The 19640-nt window shown below is 47.4% G+C and overlaps 1 protein-coding gene across 1 annotated transcript in view; it reads left to right on the top strand.

Annotated features, from left to right (window-relative positions):
- The first annotated feature begins 1100 nt into the window (after positions 1–1100).
- KIF26B (kinesin family member 26B) overlaps positions 1101–19640 on the top strand; it is a 451434-nt gene continuing 432894 nt past the window's right edge. The window contains exons 1-2 of the mRNA XM_087424452.1: positions 1101–2238; positions 3073–3474. Coding sequence (XP_087280578.1) covers positions 2176–2238; positions 3073–3474 — 465 coding nt within the window. The 5' untranslated portion in view covers positions 1101–2175. The remainder of the gene's footprint in view (positions 2239–3072; positions 3475–19640) is intronic.

The following is a 19640-nucleotide window of genomic DNA, read 5'->3' as shown; positions in this document are numbered from 1 at the left end:
AATAGCTCTCACTCGACACCCCACCTTCCCCACCCGCGGCTTCCCCGGCTCATCCATTCACCTGGCCACACGTTGCTTTTCGGCTGATAAGCCGCGCATAGCTAATGGCGACGCTCTTTTCCGCGGCACCTCCGCGGAATACAGATGCGGCTGGCAGGTGGCGCGTGCTGCCTGGAGGCGTACCTGCCCCTCTAAGGTCTTCTCTTGATATGGTCGCTTTTAAATCGGAAGTGGGGACGTAATGGAAACTTCCACACTGTGCTCGACATCTTCATTTTTGACCTTCTTACCTCGCTTTGGTGGCTGTGAAATATTCCCACGCAAGGGCTGCGGCGGGCGGGGGGTGGGTGGGTGGCTGCGCGAGGGCGGCGCGGAAGGAATTTTCCCTGAGGAAGGCTGGGTGGGTGGGGCATCGCCCCAGGGTTGCAGCACCCCAGAATATTGTCTTCCTGCCCCCTCCATATCTCAGAAGGAAGCTAGCGACTGGAAAGCCCCAAACGTCCTTCGCGCCCTCGCCTACCCCCAGGCCGGGTCTCTCCCGGGAACTGAGATGCCATTACACCTCACGTGATCCGCGCACTGGGCCGGTCCTTCGAGAGGCGTCTCGCGGGGTGTTAATTAAAGGTCACAACAAAACAGACCTGCCGGCTCACCAGAAGAAATGTCCTCCCGGGAAATGAAAAATGACACCCCGGAGCAGCCACGTGTGGAGCCTGGCATATGCCGGCTTCCTGCGCTCCTGGGCGCCGCGCCGGGGGCGAGAGGGGGGATCGGAGAGGCGCGATGACTGGGTGCTCCCGGGACTCCGCGGGCCCCGGCGCGGGAAGAAAAGGAAGGAGGGGTGCCGAGGGGACCGACCGGGCAGGGGGAGGCCAAGGCCAGCTCGCGCACACCCCCTCTCCAGGCCCGCGCCGTCCGCCTGCGCGTGTGCAGTCCCTCAGTTTCCCCTGCCCCGCGGCGGCCCGCGGGATCCCCGGGCTCACCTGTCCCAGCCCTGGGCGGCAGGCACGTCGCAGACTGGGGTTCGGGCGGGTGGGGGCGAAGGGCCCCGGTCCTCGGGCCGTGGTTGGGAGGGTGGCCCCCCGGCCCGCGGGCGTTGGTAGAGCAATTCCAGAAAAGGTTTGCAGGGCAGGTCTGGGAGAACAAAGGGCGGGGGGAGGACCCGGCATGTTTGTGGACTTGTTTGTGACTCAGTCCTTTTACACGGCGTTTCAAAGGCAGACCTGCAAGCCTTGCCAGGAAGAGAAAGAACTTGGGGGCGGGGGAGGCTCGGGCGCAGTATTTCTGTCCAGCCCCGCTCGCTCGGCGCTGCCCCTCGGCTCCAGGCTCGCGCAGTGGTGTTTCATTAGAGCCCTGGACACGGGCCACTCACCAGGAACTTCCCCGCACGGAGCGAGATTTACGACCCCCCTCCCCCGGCGCTCGGCCTCTCAATGTCAGGCAGGAGCGCCGCAACATAAAATGGAGCCCGGCCGGCGCGGCGGCGGCAGCCAGGCGGCGGGCTCCCGGGCGGCGGGGCCGCTGTTCCCGAGGCTCCGCGCTGCGCCCGGGCGCACACGCGCGCCCTGACCGCGGACGGCTCCCGGCCGCCCCGAGCCGCCCCTCGCGCTGCCCTCGCGCAACTGACAGGCAAGACGGGCTGCCGGATATTGGCTCCGCGACACGCCGAGGCTCCTCCCCAGTCTGGATCTTTATATTTTGGGAGAATTTCTTTGAACTCAGTTACCCGGCTCCGCGAGGGAGACAAGTTCCCACAGCCGGCTCGCCGGCGGAGGCGAGGCGAGGGCTCGCCCACCTTCTCTGCAGCTGCCGCGCGCCCTGATTGTATTCCTCGTCTCCATCGTGGAGGAAAATGGACTGACTTGGCTGGGGAAAATGCTAGTTATCTGGATGTGACCGTGAAAAGAGACCGTGTGACTGGAGGAGGCAGAAGAGGATGAGGAAAAGCATTATTTGAAGAGAAGACTAAACCAGCCACTCCAACCCTTTCTGCAGATTGGTGCTATTACTTCTGGGGTCCATTTGCTTTTATTCTCCCCCCACCCCAAATGAAGAAACCTTGACTTGAGGGCCAAGAGACAGCTCCCTACAACCGTAGGCACGCTTCTGGGTTGGAAGACCTTTTGGATGTAGCGTTGGTGGAACATTTAGACACTCTCCTCCGCAAAAGACACCATGAATTCCGTAGCTGGGAATAAAGAGAGGCTGGCGGTCTCCACCAGGGGCAAGAAATACGGGGTAAGTTGTGACGGGTACAATGCGGAGACGCGTTACCAGAGCTATCTCGGCTGGGGTCCCCTCTCCGGGTAATGTGCGCCCCAGCAGGGCGGCTCCGCGCTCTCCTCCCGCTGCATAGGTGCCTCCGCCGGGCGGCCGGGCGTGCGTGCGCAGAGGCGGGTCTGCCGGCAAGGACGCCGCACACTCGCCCGGCCCTTGAAATTTTTTCAGTCTTTTCATTCCTTCCCTTCCCCGCACCCCTAACTTTTGCAGCATTCCTGCATTTCTAGGCAGAGTTAAGCCTAATGGGAGGGTTTTCCATGAATTCTTTGCCGTTCCTCGGGATCATTTCCCTGGAGCCGGGGGAGCCTTTCATTTACCCTCAGGACCCGGAGGGCTGTACCCTGAATGAATCAAAATCCAGAAGTAACAGCCCCCCACCCCCCATAGTGTTTTCCAGGATCTTGAACCTGGGCCCTGCCTGGGATAGGTGCTGGGTTCAAAAGGGCGAGGCGCTTGTCTATGGGTTCCCCCTGCAGAAACCATTGAAAACCCCTGAGCGAGCACTCTCCTCGAGCCCTCTCCTCCTGCCCGGAGAAGTCCGCCGGCGCTAGGGAGCCGGCGCGGGGGGCACCCGGCCGCTGGGGACTCACTTAAGGGCAATTAACGAGTCAGATGGAGGCAGATTTGGCCCCAGTGCTCAGAGCGGTCCCGAACGCGCTCCCGGTGGCGCTCGGCCGGGCCCTCGGTGGCGCGCAGGTCCCCGGGAAAGCGGGAGGCGGCCCCTACCCGGGCCCGGCTCCAGGGTGCGGGAGGCACCGTGGGGCCCCTGACGGCGGCGTGTCTCCCCCGCAGGTGAATGAAGTCTGCTCGCCCACCAAGCCGGCGGCGCCCTTCTCCCCCGAAAGCTGGTACCGGAAAGCGTACGAGGAGTCGCGCGCTGGGAGCCGGCCCACCCCCGAGGGCGCGGGCTCGGCGCTCGGCTCGTCGGGGACCCCGTCCCCCGGCTCGGGCACCTCGTCCCCCAGCTCCTTCACGGGCTCCCCGGGCCCCGCCTCCCCGGGCATTGGCACCAGCTCGCCGGGCTCCCTGGGCGGCTCGCCGGGCTTCGGCACGGGCTCCCCGGGCTCGGGCAGCGGCGGCGGCTCCTCCCCCGGCTCGGACCGCGGCGTCTGGTGCGAAAACTGCAACGCCCGCCTGGTGGAGCTGAAGAGGCAGGCTCTGAAGCTGCTCCTCCCGGGGCCCTTCCCCGGCAAGGTGAGCGCACGGCGGGCCGGGGCCAGGGCGGGGGCGGCCGGGCGGGCGGCTGCGGGCCGGGCCGTGGGGGGCGGGGGGCGCCGGGATGGCCGCCGCTCGGGGCTTCGGCGGCTCGGCAGGGGACTGCTCCACACCTAGGGGGCGCTGGCACGGCTCGGGCAGCCCCGGACCCGGGGGGCGACCCTGCGCGTCTCGCTCGCCAGGCCGCCCTCGGGCACAGAGCGTGCCCGGTGCATCCGCGGCTTCAGGTCTCACCGTTCACCCGGGATGGCCCAGGTCATTTGTCCTGCAGCTCTCCACTCTTTCAAGTTCTCTGTCTGCGCTCCCTGCGCCCGCCCGCCCATCCTGCGGGCCCTGCGCGGTGATGCCTTCCCCTGAGACCCTCTTTGCGCGCGTCCGCGGGGGAACACGCTGACACCAGCTCCTGGGATTCTGTCCTTTCTGCCCCACACCGGGCCTGCTGGCCGCTCTTTGGGTTTTTCTCCCCATCCTCACCCGTGATCCTTTCCAAAAATGTAGGTGCGAGGAGTACAAGCAGACTGATATTTAGGAATTGACGTTTCCCTTTACCTGTTTGTGATCCTTCCTTCCCAGGATTACAGAACCAGAAACACATATACGAAAGCCATCAATTTCCCCCCAACATTCTATGTCTATCTGAGGACGGTTAAGGGGTGGAGAGCTCCTCCGAGCAGGGATAGCTCCTGGCCTGCTGCAGCCCCAGAGCATATCGCCTCCTCCATAGCAACCCTGCCCAGTGGCGTGTGCGGAGCCCCAGAGTGTAACACAATGCAATTGTATTTGCCCCGCTGGGTCCAAGTACTATCAAATGGTAATATTTACTTTCCACTTCAAAGAGTTTTTATCAGTAGTCAGAGAGAAATACCAAGAAAACAGAGTGAAGTGCTGTGGAGATTTCCGACACTGTTTGTTCAATGGCATTTTCTGATTTATATTCCTGTGACTTTTGAACTGAAATGTTGTGATTTTGAGTAGTGGAGTTTAGGAGTAACTGCATCTGGTTGCCCCCTCTGCTTCTACAAATACACGCACATTGATGGTTCCATAAGCAAGGGTGAAATTAAACAAATACCCACAGATGATGTAAAATTTTAAATGTGGAAAATTACCACCAAGAGAATTGGTTTTATGAATCCAGAATTTATCTTAAGAATCATTGACTTGTGGATTGTTATCAGTATGCCATTTCTGTGGTTTGATAATAAATCTGCCAGGACATCCCAAGAATAAATCTCAGGGAATCTAAAAGCTGACTCCACTCTTGTGTGCTATATCCTCTGATTTGGCACTCTTTTTTTCACTCACAGATTTATTTGCTCTTTTGATCATTTATCAATATTCTTTGATTCCCTACCACATTCAAGGCACTGTGTGAGTCATAGCAATGAAATAAGTACAAATAGTCCTTGACCACATGGAGCTTATATTCTAATGGAGGATACAGACATTGACCAGGAAATGCACAATTTGTCATTTATTCCCATTTGTGGGGAGAGGTACAGCAGAATAGTGTGAGGTGCTGAGGAGACTGTATAATCAGACTGCACCCTCTGATAAATTTCGAAAAATCTTGGTTCTTAAAGATATAACATCTGACATTTGGCAATCCTAATAAGTTGCAGCCTACCAAATTATTCTAGAACATTCTTGAGGACCTGTTCTTACAAGAGCTTCTTTATGTTGCTGTTTGAGTGCTTCTTGTGTGCAAAGGTAAATCAAAATATACTCTCTTCATAAAATGGAGAAAAGGGAGGAAACCTACAGGAAGAAGAAACAGATGTTGAAACTTAAATGCGTTCATTGTGTTTTGTGACAAAGTAGGTTTTTATTTTGGTTGAAGTAGCCTGGAAAATTCATTCACAGTGTTATAGGAGGTGGCTCAATATATTTACCAATTTTTTTTATGTCCTGAGATAAAAAGGATGCTGGGAAATTGATCATATGGTCAGAGTGATGGCTGCGGAAGAAGCATTGGGTCTGCTGAACTACAATGCTTTGCACCGACTTATGGTCATCCAGGCTTGTCTAGAGAAGAGATGTCAGTCATGGGGACAGCCACACGGGATCACTTTAAGTGCACACGTGAACGTCACACAGTGCCACAGTCCCCTGGAGTTTATATGTGACGTAGCACAGTGGAACATGACATGTGGTACTGGGGAGTATGCCAGACTTAGCCAGAAACAAGGGTGACTTGAATTACCTCATTGTTGGGAATGAGGTATGGGGCCTCAATTTAAACTACAAATCTTCTGCTTGTCTCTGGGAATAATAATGTTAGGGGTTTTTTTTTCTTCTTTTTTAAGCATTGGTACCCTCAGATTGGGTACAGTTTCCATTACATCTTTAATGTTTATAACATTTTAACCAAACGAACTCCACGTTCTCTCCTGCACTATAGTTGGAGGGCCATGGAGACAAGGCCTTCTTCTTCCCAGAGCTGGATTTATGAGCCAACTGTGGACCTCTGTAGCCCTCAGGCACAGAAGGAGTTAAATTTCATTAGAACAAGAGATGTCATTGTGACTCTAACATGTAGCTCGCCATGGAGATTAAGAGTCAGGAAGATAAAGACATGTTTTTGAGAAGTAATTAGCAAAAGTCATCTTTGTAACTCACTTAAGATGCTTAACTATATTTGGGGAATATTTTCTTAAATAGAGTATTAAATTCTACTGGGTAGTATTAAAAATCTCCTAGGGAGGTATTTAAAAGTCGAAGGCAGAATAGCACACCTAGGAACCTTATTATTTTAGGATGGATTTGGTTTCAGCTCTTTCTCCACCACTGATTTATTTTATGACATTGAGTAAATCAGTTTTCCTCTGTATTTTAACTTTCCTATTAATACACTAAGAAAAGAAATGATTCAAACCATTAGAATGTCATAAAAATTATTTTAGATAAGGTTTGGAAAGTGCTTCCATTCCTTAGAGAAAGACATGAGGGTTGATGATTGTTAATTAGACAAGATTCTGTTAGGGCCGGCGACATGGCTTAGCGGTTAAGTGTGCGTGCTCTGCTGCTGGCGGCCCGGGTTCGGATCCCGGGCGCGCACTGACGCACCGCTTCTCCGGCCATGCTGAGGCCGCGTCCCACATACAGCAACTAGAAGGATGTGCATCTATGACATACAACTCTCTACTGGGGCTTTTGGGGAAATAAATAAATAAATAAATAAAATTATTAAAAAAAAAAGATTCTGTTAGATTTATGTTTTACAGAATTTAGGGTTTTTCTTACAAAACATTATCCACTTTCAGTTTCTGATTTTATGAGTATATTTCCCAGATATGACACTGCCACATGAGTTCTCACACGATGCCCACTGGTAGGTCGCAAGCCCTAGTGAATTTTCCTAGTTCGTCTCTGGGACAGTTGGTTTAGCAGGGGAGGTGGAGTGCTGGTGAGCCCATGCAGGGGTGTCTGGCTGGTCCCTGAGGAGTGACCGCCCTACTCTGAGCACTCTCGTGAGTCACGTGGCCACCGGAGAAAGAAGCTTCATGGCAGAAGGAGACACGACCTGGAGGTTTCTAGCTCAGGTAACGGGGTGGGTGGGGATAATGTAAACTGAGGCAGGAAATGGGAGGAGGTACAGATGGGGATGGAGTTCAGCAAGAAGCATGATAATGGGTTTGGTTTTCCATGCATTGAGTTTGAGGCTTCTGGAAAGAGATGGAGGGTAGAGACAGATTTAGGAATGAAACAGACTCTGGAGTGTGGAAATGGCAGCTGTGAGCTCACATAACGCCTAATGATGCTCTGGATTCGTCCTTTCAAATAGCAGCTTACCTGGGTGAGTGAAGATTTGTGCCTGGTGGCAGACTGTAAAACATTTGGATTGACTTTTAGTACCTAGAGTCAGTAAAAAAGTCCTTACTAGGTTTATATCATTTCTTTTCTAGGGCTGGTAAGTGGAAGTGGTCAGATAAAACAAAAGAATATGGGTTTCTAAAGTGCTGGGATTTTCACTGAAAAAAGTCCTTTTACCCATTGTAGTGTTCCAGTGTGTCAATATAAAATCATTTTATACCCACTGGCAAGACTGTCTTTCCTATTTCATACACAGATGAGGTACAAAGCCAGAAATAGGGGCCAAGGAGCGACTCTCCCATTTTTGGGAGATCATTTTGATCTATCCGAGATCATTTTGATATCTGTGACAGAACTTTTGAATTGACAGTGTAAGCCCTACGAAACATCAGCCCAAAGGAATTCCCTGGAGTAAGCAGAAACGTTCCAGGTTGGCAGAAGGTTATCAGACATCTGGTCATTTCCATATCAATAAAAGAAAATCTTCTCTTATGTAAAAAAAGGTCCAGAACTACATTCCTATCAGATTTTTTCTCAGTCACATATTCTAGGTACATTTATGCCCCAGAAATACAGGAAGATTAGCCAGACATAACTGAGAAGGGTGTCCAGGAATCCCAGAGATGAAAGGAAGGAATGTGTCGAGAGGCTTAAAAACACCAAACATAGACTCTAAATAGCCAGAGCCCAAGTAAGTCTAGACTTGGGGACATGTGTGTGTTTTGTGTGTGTGTGTGTGTGTGTGTCTGTGTGTGTATTTCTGTATTTTCCCAGCTCCAAAACAGGGGTATGAAAAAATAACTCTATTTAAAAGGTTCCTATAAGCCACTGTAAGACACTTTATAAATAGATGAAGCAGACAGTACATTTTAAATACTAATTATGGGAAAATCCTATCTGAAATCTTCTAAGAACGCATGGCTATTTTCAGAAAGCTTCATTTGAATCTTTCCCATTTCAGAAGTGTTTTAGATAAAGGATCAGCTAATAGATAATATCAGTCATGAAAAAGTCCTGTAGCATTTATCATTAAAAACTTTTGAGACATTTTAGGGATTATAAAAACATTCCCAGTAGAGACATGTGAGCAGTAATCTCTTCTTTAAGGCTTAGCAAACTGTGGAATAATGGCATTTCGTTCTACCAGACTTTTAATTGTGAGCCAACATGGTCAGTTTTTATAGCGACTTAATTCACTTTGTAAAAATCCCTGGCCTGTAGTAATTTCTTCCACACTCATTGCAGATAGGATTATTGCATTAGAAATGTGATTTTTAAATGGCTGAGGCTAGTAATTTGTCAGCATTTGGACGGATCAAGTCAATAAAATTTAGGCAACAGCAGTTGCTCTTGGGCATTACATCACAGATTGTACCCTTCATCGGCTAATAATAATGGTGATGGTGATGATGATGATGATTATAAATGGCTAACAATTATTGTCCCTACTATGTGCTAGGCATTGTACTAAGATATACACATACATATATACATTCATACATAAAATCTCATATAGCAAAGTGAAGATGAACCTGATTTCTCTTCCTCACCCTAGAATTCCAGGCGATTGATGTGGTTCAGGTCACAAAAGAAAGCAGGAGTAAAGATGCAAGGAACAGAGACCTCCACAGACGCATCCCCTCAAAAGCCGTTGAGGGTCACTATTAGTGTAACTGCCTTAGTGGGAGACCCCTGCTTGAGAGAATGTTATGAGTATTTGTCGTGGGCTCACAGGTAGTGAGTTCACTTTCCGGGCGGGGGATGGGGAGGGGTGGGAAAAATATGTGAGGCTGTCAAGATTCTGAGCTGAGTAATGTCCTTGGCTGGAATGCATGGAGGGGAAAAAGGAACTTCCTCAGATTTATATTCACTCGGTGGAGACTCTGCTGTCAGCCCTTTCTGCAAAACCCTGCCGAGGGCCCTGTGCTGACCTTCCAAGAGGAAGAGCTCCTCAGCTGGGCGTGTCGGCGCCGTGTCAGCAGGGCTGCAGACTCCTGCTCTGTTCCGTCCTGGCGAAGATTGCAGACCAGCTGGTGAGTGTCAGGGTTCGCGGTAGCTTTTCAGGAATACAAAACGAATTTCCTTGTTACCACTCTCTGAGTCACAGGCTGATCATAAGCATCTTTTCTTTACCTTTTTTTTTTTTTTTTTTTAAATCTCCTATATGGTCCTGTTGTGGTTCAAGCAGCACTCTTCAGAATGGACTCCCATTGACATTTCATGCCTACGTGCACCAATCAGGAATATCTTAGGGTACATTCCTATAGGTGCAAAAGGACTGAGAATACACCTGTGTTCCTAAGTTACTTTTGAAATAGTTATCAAAATTGTAAATCAGTTTGTGTCCGTCATCCTGCTCACCATGGCCTCTGGGCTGCTCCAGAACCATCTAAGAAAATTGGATTTTGAGTCATGGTGAGAAAAATGTCTGTCCACCACTTCCCAGTTTTAGAGGATTCACCTGTGTTTTCTTTGAGTATTTATATAGTTTTCTTTTTAAAATTTAGATCTCTGATTCATTGGGAGATAATTTGGTGTGTAAGGAAAGGTATAGATCAATTTTATTTTTTTCTAAATATCTATCCAATAGTCCCCAAACCCTTTATAAAAGCATCCATCTTTCCCTCACTGATTTGCAGTACCACCATTAATCATAAACCAAAGTTTTGATGTACTTGGGTCTGTTTCTATACCTTCTGTTGTGTTCTATTTATCTGTCTCTTCATGTACCAATTCCATACTGTTTTAGTTATAGAATCTTTGTAGTATGTTTTAATGTTTAGTAGGGCTAGCCCTCTCTCCCAAACAATTTCTGTCTAGGAGTTTCCTGGTTATTCTTCCTGACTATTTTCCCATATGAACTCTAGAATCAACTTGCCTAACTCCAGAAAAAATTTTTAATTGGGACCATCTTAAATTTATATATTAACCTTGGGAATATTTGGCACCTTTATGCTGTTGAATCTTTCCGAAGAACGTGGAATATCTTTCCATTTGAACAAGTTGACTTTTCAGCAGTTTTAAACGTTTTTCTCATACAGGCTTTGCACATTTCTTATTACATTTATTCTTAGATATTATAAATGAACTCTTCACTTCTGTTATCTCTTCTAATTGATAACGGCTTATACATAAGAAGAATATTGACTTATATATTAATTTTATATCCTATTACCTTATTAAATTCTATTAATGTATTCATTAGTTTTTTAAATTGGTACTCTTGAGTTTTCAAAAAAACTTATCATCTACAAATAGAGATATCATTACTCTTTTCCTTTGCTATTTTTATTCCTCTAATAGTTTTCTCTTGTTTGTTACATTGATTAATGCCTCCAATACAGTGTTAAATAGTAGTGATAACAGGGGCATGTGTGTAGCTTTTCACATTAAGATGTTGGCTTTTGGACTGAGGTCTATGTGTATTTTTAAAAGTTAAGGAAATATCCATCAATTTCTTTTTTATTTAGTGTTTTTAATCAGGAATGGGTGTTATATTTTGCCAAATGTCTTTTCATTACTTAGGGAGATGATCATGTGACTTTTCTCATTAGATCTATTAATATTGTGAATTATTATCATTGATTTCCTAATAATGAACCATCCTCGCATTTCCATAATAAACCCTACTGGGTCACAATGTGTTTTTTAAATATGCTGCTGGATTCAGTTTGCTAATATTTTATTTATTGTTTTTGCTTCATATTCATATGCCAATGGGCGTTTTCGATTCCGGCTCATGTACCAGCTACAGCACTGTGCGACACTTTAACCAAGATATGCAAAAGACTGGAATTCCTTCCCTGCAACTCCCAGCCTAGTATTAGAGAAAGACAAGGAACCAAAGAGTCAGAGTGCAGTGTGTTAAGTGCTGACTACGGGCTGTGCAGGCTGCTAGGGAGCACAGAGAGGAGAGGCTCGAGTGGGCTTTGGAAGGGTAAGTAGGAGTTCAGCATGTGAACTCAGTGAAGCATGGACATTCTGGGTAGAGGGAATGGCGGGCATTGGGCACAAAGAGGTTATGCAGGCTCAGTCCACTTGGGGCACTGCAACGGTGTGTTGTCACCATAGCATGGTGTGTGCATGGGGGAGTGACAGGCTGGGAGGGTGGCAGGGAGAGGATGAAGGGCTTTGCAGGCTAGAGAGTCTGAATATTACTCTGTAGGGCGTGGGCAGCCATTGAAGTGCTTTCAGGAAGGGAATGAAGTGATCAGACATTCATTTAGAAAGATGGCTCTGATAGTGAGAGAAAATGGATTGGAAGAGTGGTGTCATGGAGTCCTGTTAAGAAGTCCCTTGCAGTGGCTTGAGTGAAAGATGATGCAGATCTGAACTAAGGCAGTAGCAGTGGGAATCCAGAGGCAGCTTGGACTGACAGATCTTGTACATAGAAAACCCATGATAGCAGCTGAGATATGAGGTTGGAGGGAGAGGAGGAAGATGAGGCATTCTCCCAGATTTCTGCCTAGTACAAGTGTGTAGATGGTGCTGCCATTAATTGAGACAGAGAATAAGACAGAGAGAGGGTTTTTGTTATTGTGGGTCTGATTTTCGAGGATGGTTGTGGATAATAACATTGGTTTGGGCTCTGTAGAGCTTGAGGTGAAATGTTCCAGTGGATCCAGTTGGGGCTCTATAGTGGATTCAGAGCTGGAGACATGGACCTGGGAGATGTCAGTGTGGAGAAGGTGGTGGAATCCACAGGTGGGGGGAACTCTCCACGGAGGATGTGTAGAGTGAGACAACAGACAGCTGGGCATGGAGCTGTGGGACCCATTGATGTTTAAGTGGCATATGCAGCCTGAGGAGCCAGAAGATAAATCAAGAAGGAGAGACCAGAAAAGATAGAAGAAAGTGGTGTTATGGAAACTGAGGGGGAAGCGAGCTTCAGAGGGTAGGAGTGGTAAAGGTCAGAGACCTCGGAGAGATGGAGGAGGTGAGGACTGAGGTTTCCACCGAATCGGCAAATAGGAGGTCACTGGGGATCTTTGTTAGAAGAGTCTCTGGCACCCTGGAGAAAGGCAGGCAATGACAGTGTGTCCAGGAGTGGATGGAGAGGTGAGGACATCTGAGGCAGCATTTGAGTTGTTGAGGACACTAAGAGGTTAACAGAGAGCCATTTTTTGAGGCTCTTATGACCTTAAAAATGAAGATCTGGGGTCAACAAACTTGGGTGCAAAACCAGGCTCCCTCACTAAGTGTGGGACCTTGGGTAAGTCACTTAGCCTTTCTGAACCTGATTATTCTCATCTCTACAATGGGGGCCATGATAGGACCCCATCAGGGTTGTGAGGATCAAGTCAAATTGGTGACATTCAACCATCACTTTCTGTTTTTATTCCAATGACTTTCCACAGGAAGTTGAATTTTATAAAAGGCCCCTCCCTATTTCTTCCCTTCCTTCCTCCCTCCCTCCCTCCTTCCCTCCCTCCCTTTTTTCCTTCCTCCCTCCCTCCCTTCTCTCTCTCTCTCTTTCTTTTTCTCTCTTCCTCTCTCTCTCTCTTTTTCCTTTTGCCAGTGGTCCGTAGCAAAATGGAAAAGCAGCAGTCACAGAAAATGGAACCATTCAGCTCATCTCTCTTCCCATTTCTTCACCTCCAAGTGAATAAAGCATCTCCTACTTATTTATTCTTTTGAGAGTGGCTCCACACAAAATTTGGGGAGGCTCAGTTGATAAAAAGAGCTACTCCTTTGAGTTGAAGTGCCATGAATATGGATTGAGATTTTTTGTCACAGATGGAAATCCCTTCTTTACGCCCTGCCCCTCTCAGAGGGCCTCCAGGGAGGACTGCAGACATGGCATTTGGCATTTCAGCTCTGGTGAGTGAGGGAGAGCAGACTTCCCCTGGTGACTGCGCATGTGATGTGCAGATCCGAGCGGCACCAGGAATTTGGGCTTATCTGCCTTCCAATCCAGTTTTATCTTTCTCAGACAGTTTTCTTTGCAGTTATACTTTGCTGATCCTATCGCATCAATTCCGACCAGACCCTGTGGAGAAGTCTGGAAATAAAGACACCTCCCCCACCAGCAGTATTTCCTGCACATATCAGCTCTCAGAGCTGAGCTGACCTGGGTAGAGAGGGTTCTTGTAAACTCTTATATAGAAGAGTCGCTATTCTTATGCTGCCATATAGGTTAACCTCTCAGAGACCTCTAGGGTAGAGTAAGTTCTTTTGATAAGCGGAACTATATCTAAATATATCTTAAGTGTTATGCACTAGATTACAGCTGAGGGGCTATTTTTAATTCATCATTTTTGCTTAATGGAGTTTAAGCTCAATGTTGTGCTGACCATGAAAAGTTCTTGGAAAAAGTTTTAGCTCTCTACACAGTATTGTTTTAAAATCTTTGATGGTTCTTATGCACGAAATGTCTTTATTTTTAAAGCGTGAACAGCAATTAGTAAGTTAAAATCTACTTTGCCACCACAGGGGGACAGATGTAAATTTTTAATAATTCTTTGTCTAACCTGAGTGATGTCTGAGATTTGTAATTGCTAATTCAGGATTTTTTCTAAGATAACACAGGAGTTTATAGAGCTTGAGATTTTTTGGTGGTGTGATTCCATCTCTCCATTAGCGGTGACCAGCAGCTACGCTCTCTCCTGAAACCCTAGCATCGTATGTATAGTGGCTGCTTCCTTGAGAGTTGTAATCACTGCCTCCCTACTCCCGGCCCCGTCTAACTGGTGGTTTCATGCAGCCATAGGAGACTGACTTATTAACTGATTAGAAACCACCAACAACAACCAAAAGCGGTTGAGCTGTCTAACCAAATGGTTACACAGAAAATAAACAGTTGAATTCAGGCAAAGAACTAGAAATCGCCGTTACTTAAGAAAAGTAATCAGCTGCCTGGTTCGGTTGTGTGTCTTTCCGTAGAGGGACGTCTCGGTCCTGAGCATGGCAGCTGAAGAAGTGGCCTTGGATGGCTTCCCCGTGGTCCCACAGCTGTGAATTGGAGCATCACTTGTCCTCCGCCACGCCAGGCAGCGTGGTGATGGGGGCTGAGGGAAAGATGGAGAAGGATAGAAAGGAGACGCAGAAGATACAGGGGAGGAGAAGGAGGAAGGACAAGAGAGAGGACGAGAGAAACAGAAAATAAAGGGGTGGGCGGTAGCCATTGAGGTTGTCTACAATCCCAGATGTTTAGGTGAAAACAAACTATCTTTAGAAGAGGAGACACGGGTGCAGTCATGCCTCCAGCACTAATTAGCATTGTGACTTGGGCAAGTCACCTTGCTGGCTTGTGCTTTATTCCTCTTTTGTAAACCTGAGGGTGGGAGTCGGTGGTCTCTAAACTCCTTGCAAGCCTGCGAGTCTCTGTGAAGCTGGAGAGAAGCCGCAAAAGACTTTATGGATCCCAGTCCTTGCCCCTAAGATCCAGAGGGGTATGCTTAACAAAGTCCTTGATGGATTTCTGGCTGAACCAAGAGCCTGAAGCTGGTCCACGGGGTACCACATTTCTGGGACACCCCCCCTCTCAGCCAACCAAGGTGTGTCCCCCTTGTTTGCTCATCCAAACGAACGTTCTGGTAGTACCATCATCGCTGATGATTCTGCTTTTGGAATTTGGATCATAAATTGACTGACAAGATTCTTCCTGTTTCTTAATAAAGCTGTTTACTTTACTGTCTTCTGTGTTTGTAAGCAGAAATAAACCTGAACAAACAAAAGGACAATTGATTTGATAAGAGCACTTTGGTAAGGAATGTTTGAGAAAAAACATTGCCTTAGACATAAAGACAGCTTATAGTTAGTTTTACATTGAAAAAAGCTGCCATCCTGATTAGGAGTTAGAAATAATTTGTGGGGAGTTCATCCAGGGTAGCCATATAGGAATATCAGAACTCCAAACGTTTTATTTATCATTCTTAAGAAAATCCCCTGTCTAAATTTTTTCCAGCACTTCTTTGTCCCCTTTGGTTTCTCCTCCTTTTTTCTGCTTCTTCAGCTACCTAGCCAGGGCCATGATTGTTTAGCCCAATATTTACAGATCCCATCCCATGACTTGGGTGTAATGATCTGTAGTTTTGATGCTTGGTCTGTGAAGGGGAGAGCAGGTAGCTGGCTGCTGAGTCAACAGGGGCCATCTTATTGATTTTATTTTTCTTCTTTAGCACTAGCCCAGGTTGCCCCTTTAAAATATCTCCTTCCTATGAAATGTTTCCCTAACTCTTATTTCAACCCTAGTACTTTATATTTGTATTTTAGTCTAAACACAACTCAGGGAGCACAGATATTAAACGCAGGACTTCCTTTGGGCTTTACCAGCCAGGAGCACATTAGGACTTTGGAACAAAACAGATGACAACAGGCACAGAGCAGCAGGAGCAGCAGACATACCGTTTGTTGTTCCCCCTTCTTCTAGGTTCTTCCACGTTCTCTGCACATACTCCAAGAGAGCCTTCGTGGAGCATCCTGCAGCCAAGCTCCCTCAACTCAGCATGCTGCCTTAAGCACAACAAACCCTCCACAAGTGTTGCTTGATGATGTCCTCAGATATTATATCTTTTATTGCTTTTCTTGTTCTTTTCCCATAAATTTGCTCGTGTAATTATGTGTGAAATTTCTAAGGAGATGTCTAACAAGCTGTGTGCGTGTGTGCGTGTATGTGTGCGTGTGTGTATCCGCGCACGCTTTGCAGGAGCCCTGAGGAAGCATACAAGTTGGTAACACAGTAGACACCCTGTCTCAAGTTTCAGACATTGTTAGGCCGAAGCTTTTATTGGAGGTCAAGGCAGCTCATAAAGTGGGCTGTGCAATTAAAAGGGCATTCAGCAGGGAAAGGTGGCTAACTGTCTCGGCAGGCCAAGAGTGGAGGAAGGGTTGACAGCTGCAAGTCTGCTAATGATGGCTTTACGAGTGCTTTTTGCAGCCGGGGTGGTAAAGGAATACAAAGGCACGATTTTAATATCTGTAATCAAGCTCTCTGCTTCCTGTGTGAGGCATCCACTGGGGGAAGGAAGTTGCTGGGTTTTTTGTGATGGTAGTTTGTGCTAATTTACTTTTGTTATGGAGTACTCGTTGTTATTAGTGATTCTCCGTAATGCCTCTTTATGACGGTCAGGAACCAGATGACAGTGACGGGGGTGGTTTAGAAGGCTCTCCCAGGGTCGCCCTGACTCTCCATCAGATTCTAATAGGATTTATTTATGCCCATGTTGCTCTGCCCATGTGGAGCTCCTTGACTCTGAACCCTGGGAGCATAGTTGTCATATCTTACTAATTTTATGTTTTGTTTGGTGCCTGTGTACCCAGTAGACGGCCATTATCATTTTTATTTTTTTGGTGAGGAAGATTGTCCCTGAGCTAACATCTGTGCCAACCTTCCTCCACTTTGTATATGGGACACCTCCCCAGCATGGCTTGATGAGCGGTGTGTAGGTCTGCGCCCAGGATCCGAACCTGGGAACCCTGGGCCACGGAAGTGGAGCGTGCGAACTTAACCACTATGCCACCAGGCCGGCCCCCAGCCATTATTTTTTGAATAAGTGAATTTGCCAAAGATTTCTGGCCTTTTGAAAAGAAAACATCTCCTTTCCACTGCTGTGTAATGAAAATGCCACTGGAGATGAGGGAAGAGGATGATAGAGGCTGGTGGTGTGTGGAGGGGTGGGAGGCAATGCCTGGGTTAGTCCTGGGAGTGGCATGATGCCATCCCACTGACACGGCCTCCTGTTGTAGAAGAGTGAAATCCACAGGGATCAAAGATTGAGAGCGGCTCCTTCCCCTGGGTGGATCTGGGTCTAAGTATTTATGGGTTGGCTGGTTTGGAGGTCCTTGAATTTCTGGTTATATGTCCTTGTGTGTGTAATGTGGTTATATTCATTTCTAGTCTTGCAGAATGATAGAATGTGGGAATGCTCACTGGATACTTAGAATGGGGTCCCAGGTATTCTGGGGAGCAAACTTATTATCACTGGTTGGAACTAAGCTAAGAGGACAAGCTGGAGGCCACTTACCCAGACACTGGCCCCTCGGATTTAATTTCTCCCTTCATCTGATAATTGATGCTGCCCGGTTGGTAGTGCTCTACCTCCATCATTTGGTGAGATGGTGACCCATGATCACATCCAGGAGGGAGGAGGGTCTAGAATCATAAAGGAATCCCTCTGCCTGTAAAGGCTTGGAGCTGCCTCAGAGTTTGAAGTGAGAGGAGAAACACAGTGGGCTGGTTTCCAGTCATTCAGTACAGAGTAACAAGGAAGCGCGATGGTTTTTTCTATAGACGTTAACGAGATCATGCTAGTTCTGAAAAGAAATGGAGTAGTGTAAATTGTTCCATTTAAGAGCACCCATTAGGATCTGTTCAGTAGGATCGTGAACTTTCCAAACCCTCGTTATAATCCTTACATAGGGCAAAATTCAATATATGATGTCAATGTAAATGAACACCATTAATTTTTACCATTGTGCATCACCTTTACTCCTGGAGACCTCAGAATACCCTTTTTGGTCATTAGCATTCTATAATCATAGGTCAGTAGCATGGAAGGAACCTTAGAGGTTATGCAGCGTTACATTGCTTGTGTGATTAGGAGCATGGTGCCTGGAGCCAGACCATCTGGGTTTGAATCCTTGCTCTGTCATTTACCAGCTCTGTGAACTTAGAGAAGGACTTACTGCTTTCTGCCTCAGTTTCCTCCTTGTATAATGGTGTTAATAATAACAATTGCTTCACAGGCAAGTTTTGTCTGACACATAGTAGGCATTCATGGAATGTTAGTATCCCAACTGCCATCTTATAGAAAAGTAGAACTTACATGTCTAGATGGTGACCTCCTGACTCCAGGATTTGTTCCACACAATTAACATTCAGTTTATTCCTTATTCATTCTCTCGTCATCCATCTCCTTATCCATCTGTCTGTGCATCTGCCTGTCCAACATTTCTTTGGCCCTCACCATATAGGTAGGTGGTTGCTGAACTTAGCGCTGGGGATAGAAAGATGATTAAGACACAGCCCTGCCCTTGAGGCCCTCACAGCCTGGTGGGTACAGAAACGGTGAGTTGAGTGGGGAGTTATGGGCCCAGGGGAGCAGCCTCTACTGCTTCAGGCCACTGTACTGGGCCGTTGCCACTTCTGTTTCACAGCAGCCCTTTAAGGAGTGTCATGGCTGCATATGGAGTGGGATGACATGGATTCCTAGAAGAAGTGATAGCTGAGTTGAGGCTAATACGATGAATAGGAATTAGTGAGCGAAGGCTGAAGAAGGTGAGGCATTAATCTCATGAACAGAGAATAGAAACAGCCTTGAGGGTCTGCGTGAACCTTGAGAAATGCAGTATTGCCAGACATAAAGTACCCAAACAGGGTAGCCCACCACGTTGCCTTCACAAGAAGTTAAATGACAATGTAAGATTTATGCACCAGTGTTAACAAATGATGATACCATGTAATACATCAGGATAGCAGTACACCACCCACGTTCATGACAGCATTATCCACAATAGCCAAAAGGTGGAAGCAACCCAAGTGTCCATCAATGGATGAATGGATAAACAAAATGTGGTATATCCATACAGTGGAATACTATTCAGCCTTAAAAAGGAAGCAAATTCTGACGCATGCTATGACATAGATGAACCTTGAAGACATTATGCTAAGTGAAATAAGCCAGTCACAAAAGGACAAATACTATAATATTCCACTTATATGAGATACCAAGAGGAGGCAAATTCATAGAGACAGAATGGTGGTTGCTAGGGGCTGGGGGAAGGGGAATGGAGAGTTGTTGTCTAATGAGTAAGGAGTTTCAGTTTGGGAAGATGAAAAAGTTCTGGAGATGGATGGTGGTATGATTGTACAACCATGGGAACATACTTAATGCCACTGAACTGTACACTTCAAAATGGTTAAAATGGTAAATTTTATGTTATGTATATTTTACCACACACATAGACACAGACACACACAGATAGCAGTATAAACTGTGTCACAAAGTGTGTTCTAAGGGAAGAGATCCCTGTGGCATGCCTGAGCAGGGAAGGTTTCATCTAGCAATGGCTCACAAAGGGTAATCGTGATATTTGTTGATTGAACCACCAGATGCTTCCAAGCACATTATGTGTAATATGTTTAATCCTCACAACCGCCCTGTGACGTGGGTATGGTAGCTGTCCCCACTTTACAGATGAGGGCACTCAGCGAGGTGAGGTACCTGGACTTGCGTCCTGCAGCGAATGTGGGGTGGAGATGGCATTTGGCCCCTGCGCTCACTGCTGCTCAGTCCTCACCCCTCTGCTGCCCTGCCTCCCTGTGAGCCTCATTACAGCCCCTCAGGAGGGAAAGGGGAAGATGTTCCAGAAATGGGCCAGGGGAGTGGCTG

Source organism: Ceratotherium simum, chromosome 36 (genome assembly GCF_057802395.1).
Source record: "Ceratotherium simum simum isolate JZ-2026a chromosome 36, ASM5780239v1, whole genome shotgun sequence".
NCBI lineage: Eukaryota > Metazoa > Chordata > Mammalia > Perissodactyla > Rhinocerotidae > Ceratotherium > Ceratotherium simum.
Note: the sequence above shows the minus strand (reverse complement) of the source record. Positions and strands in the feature narration are given on the sequence as shown.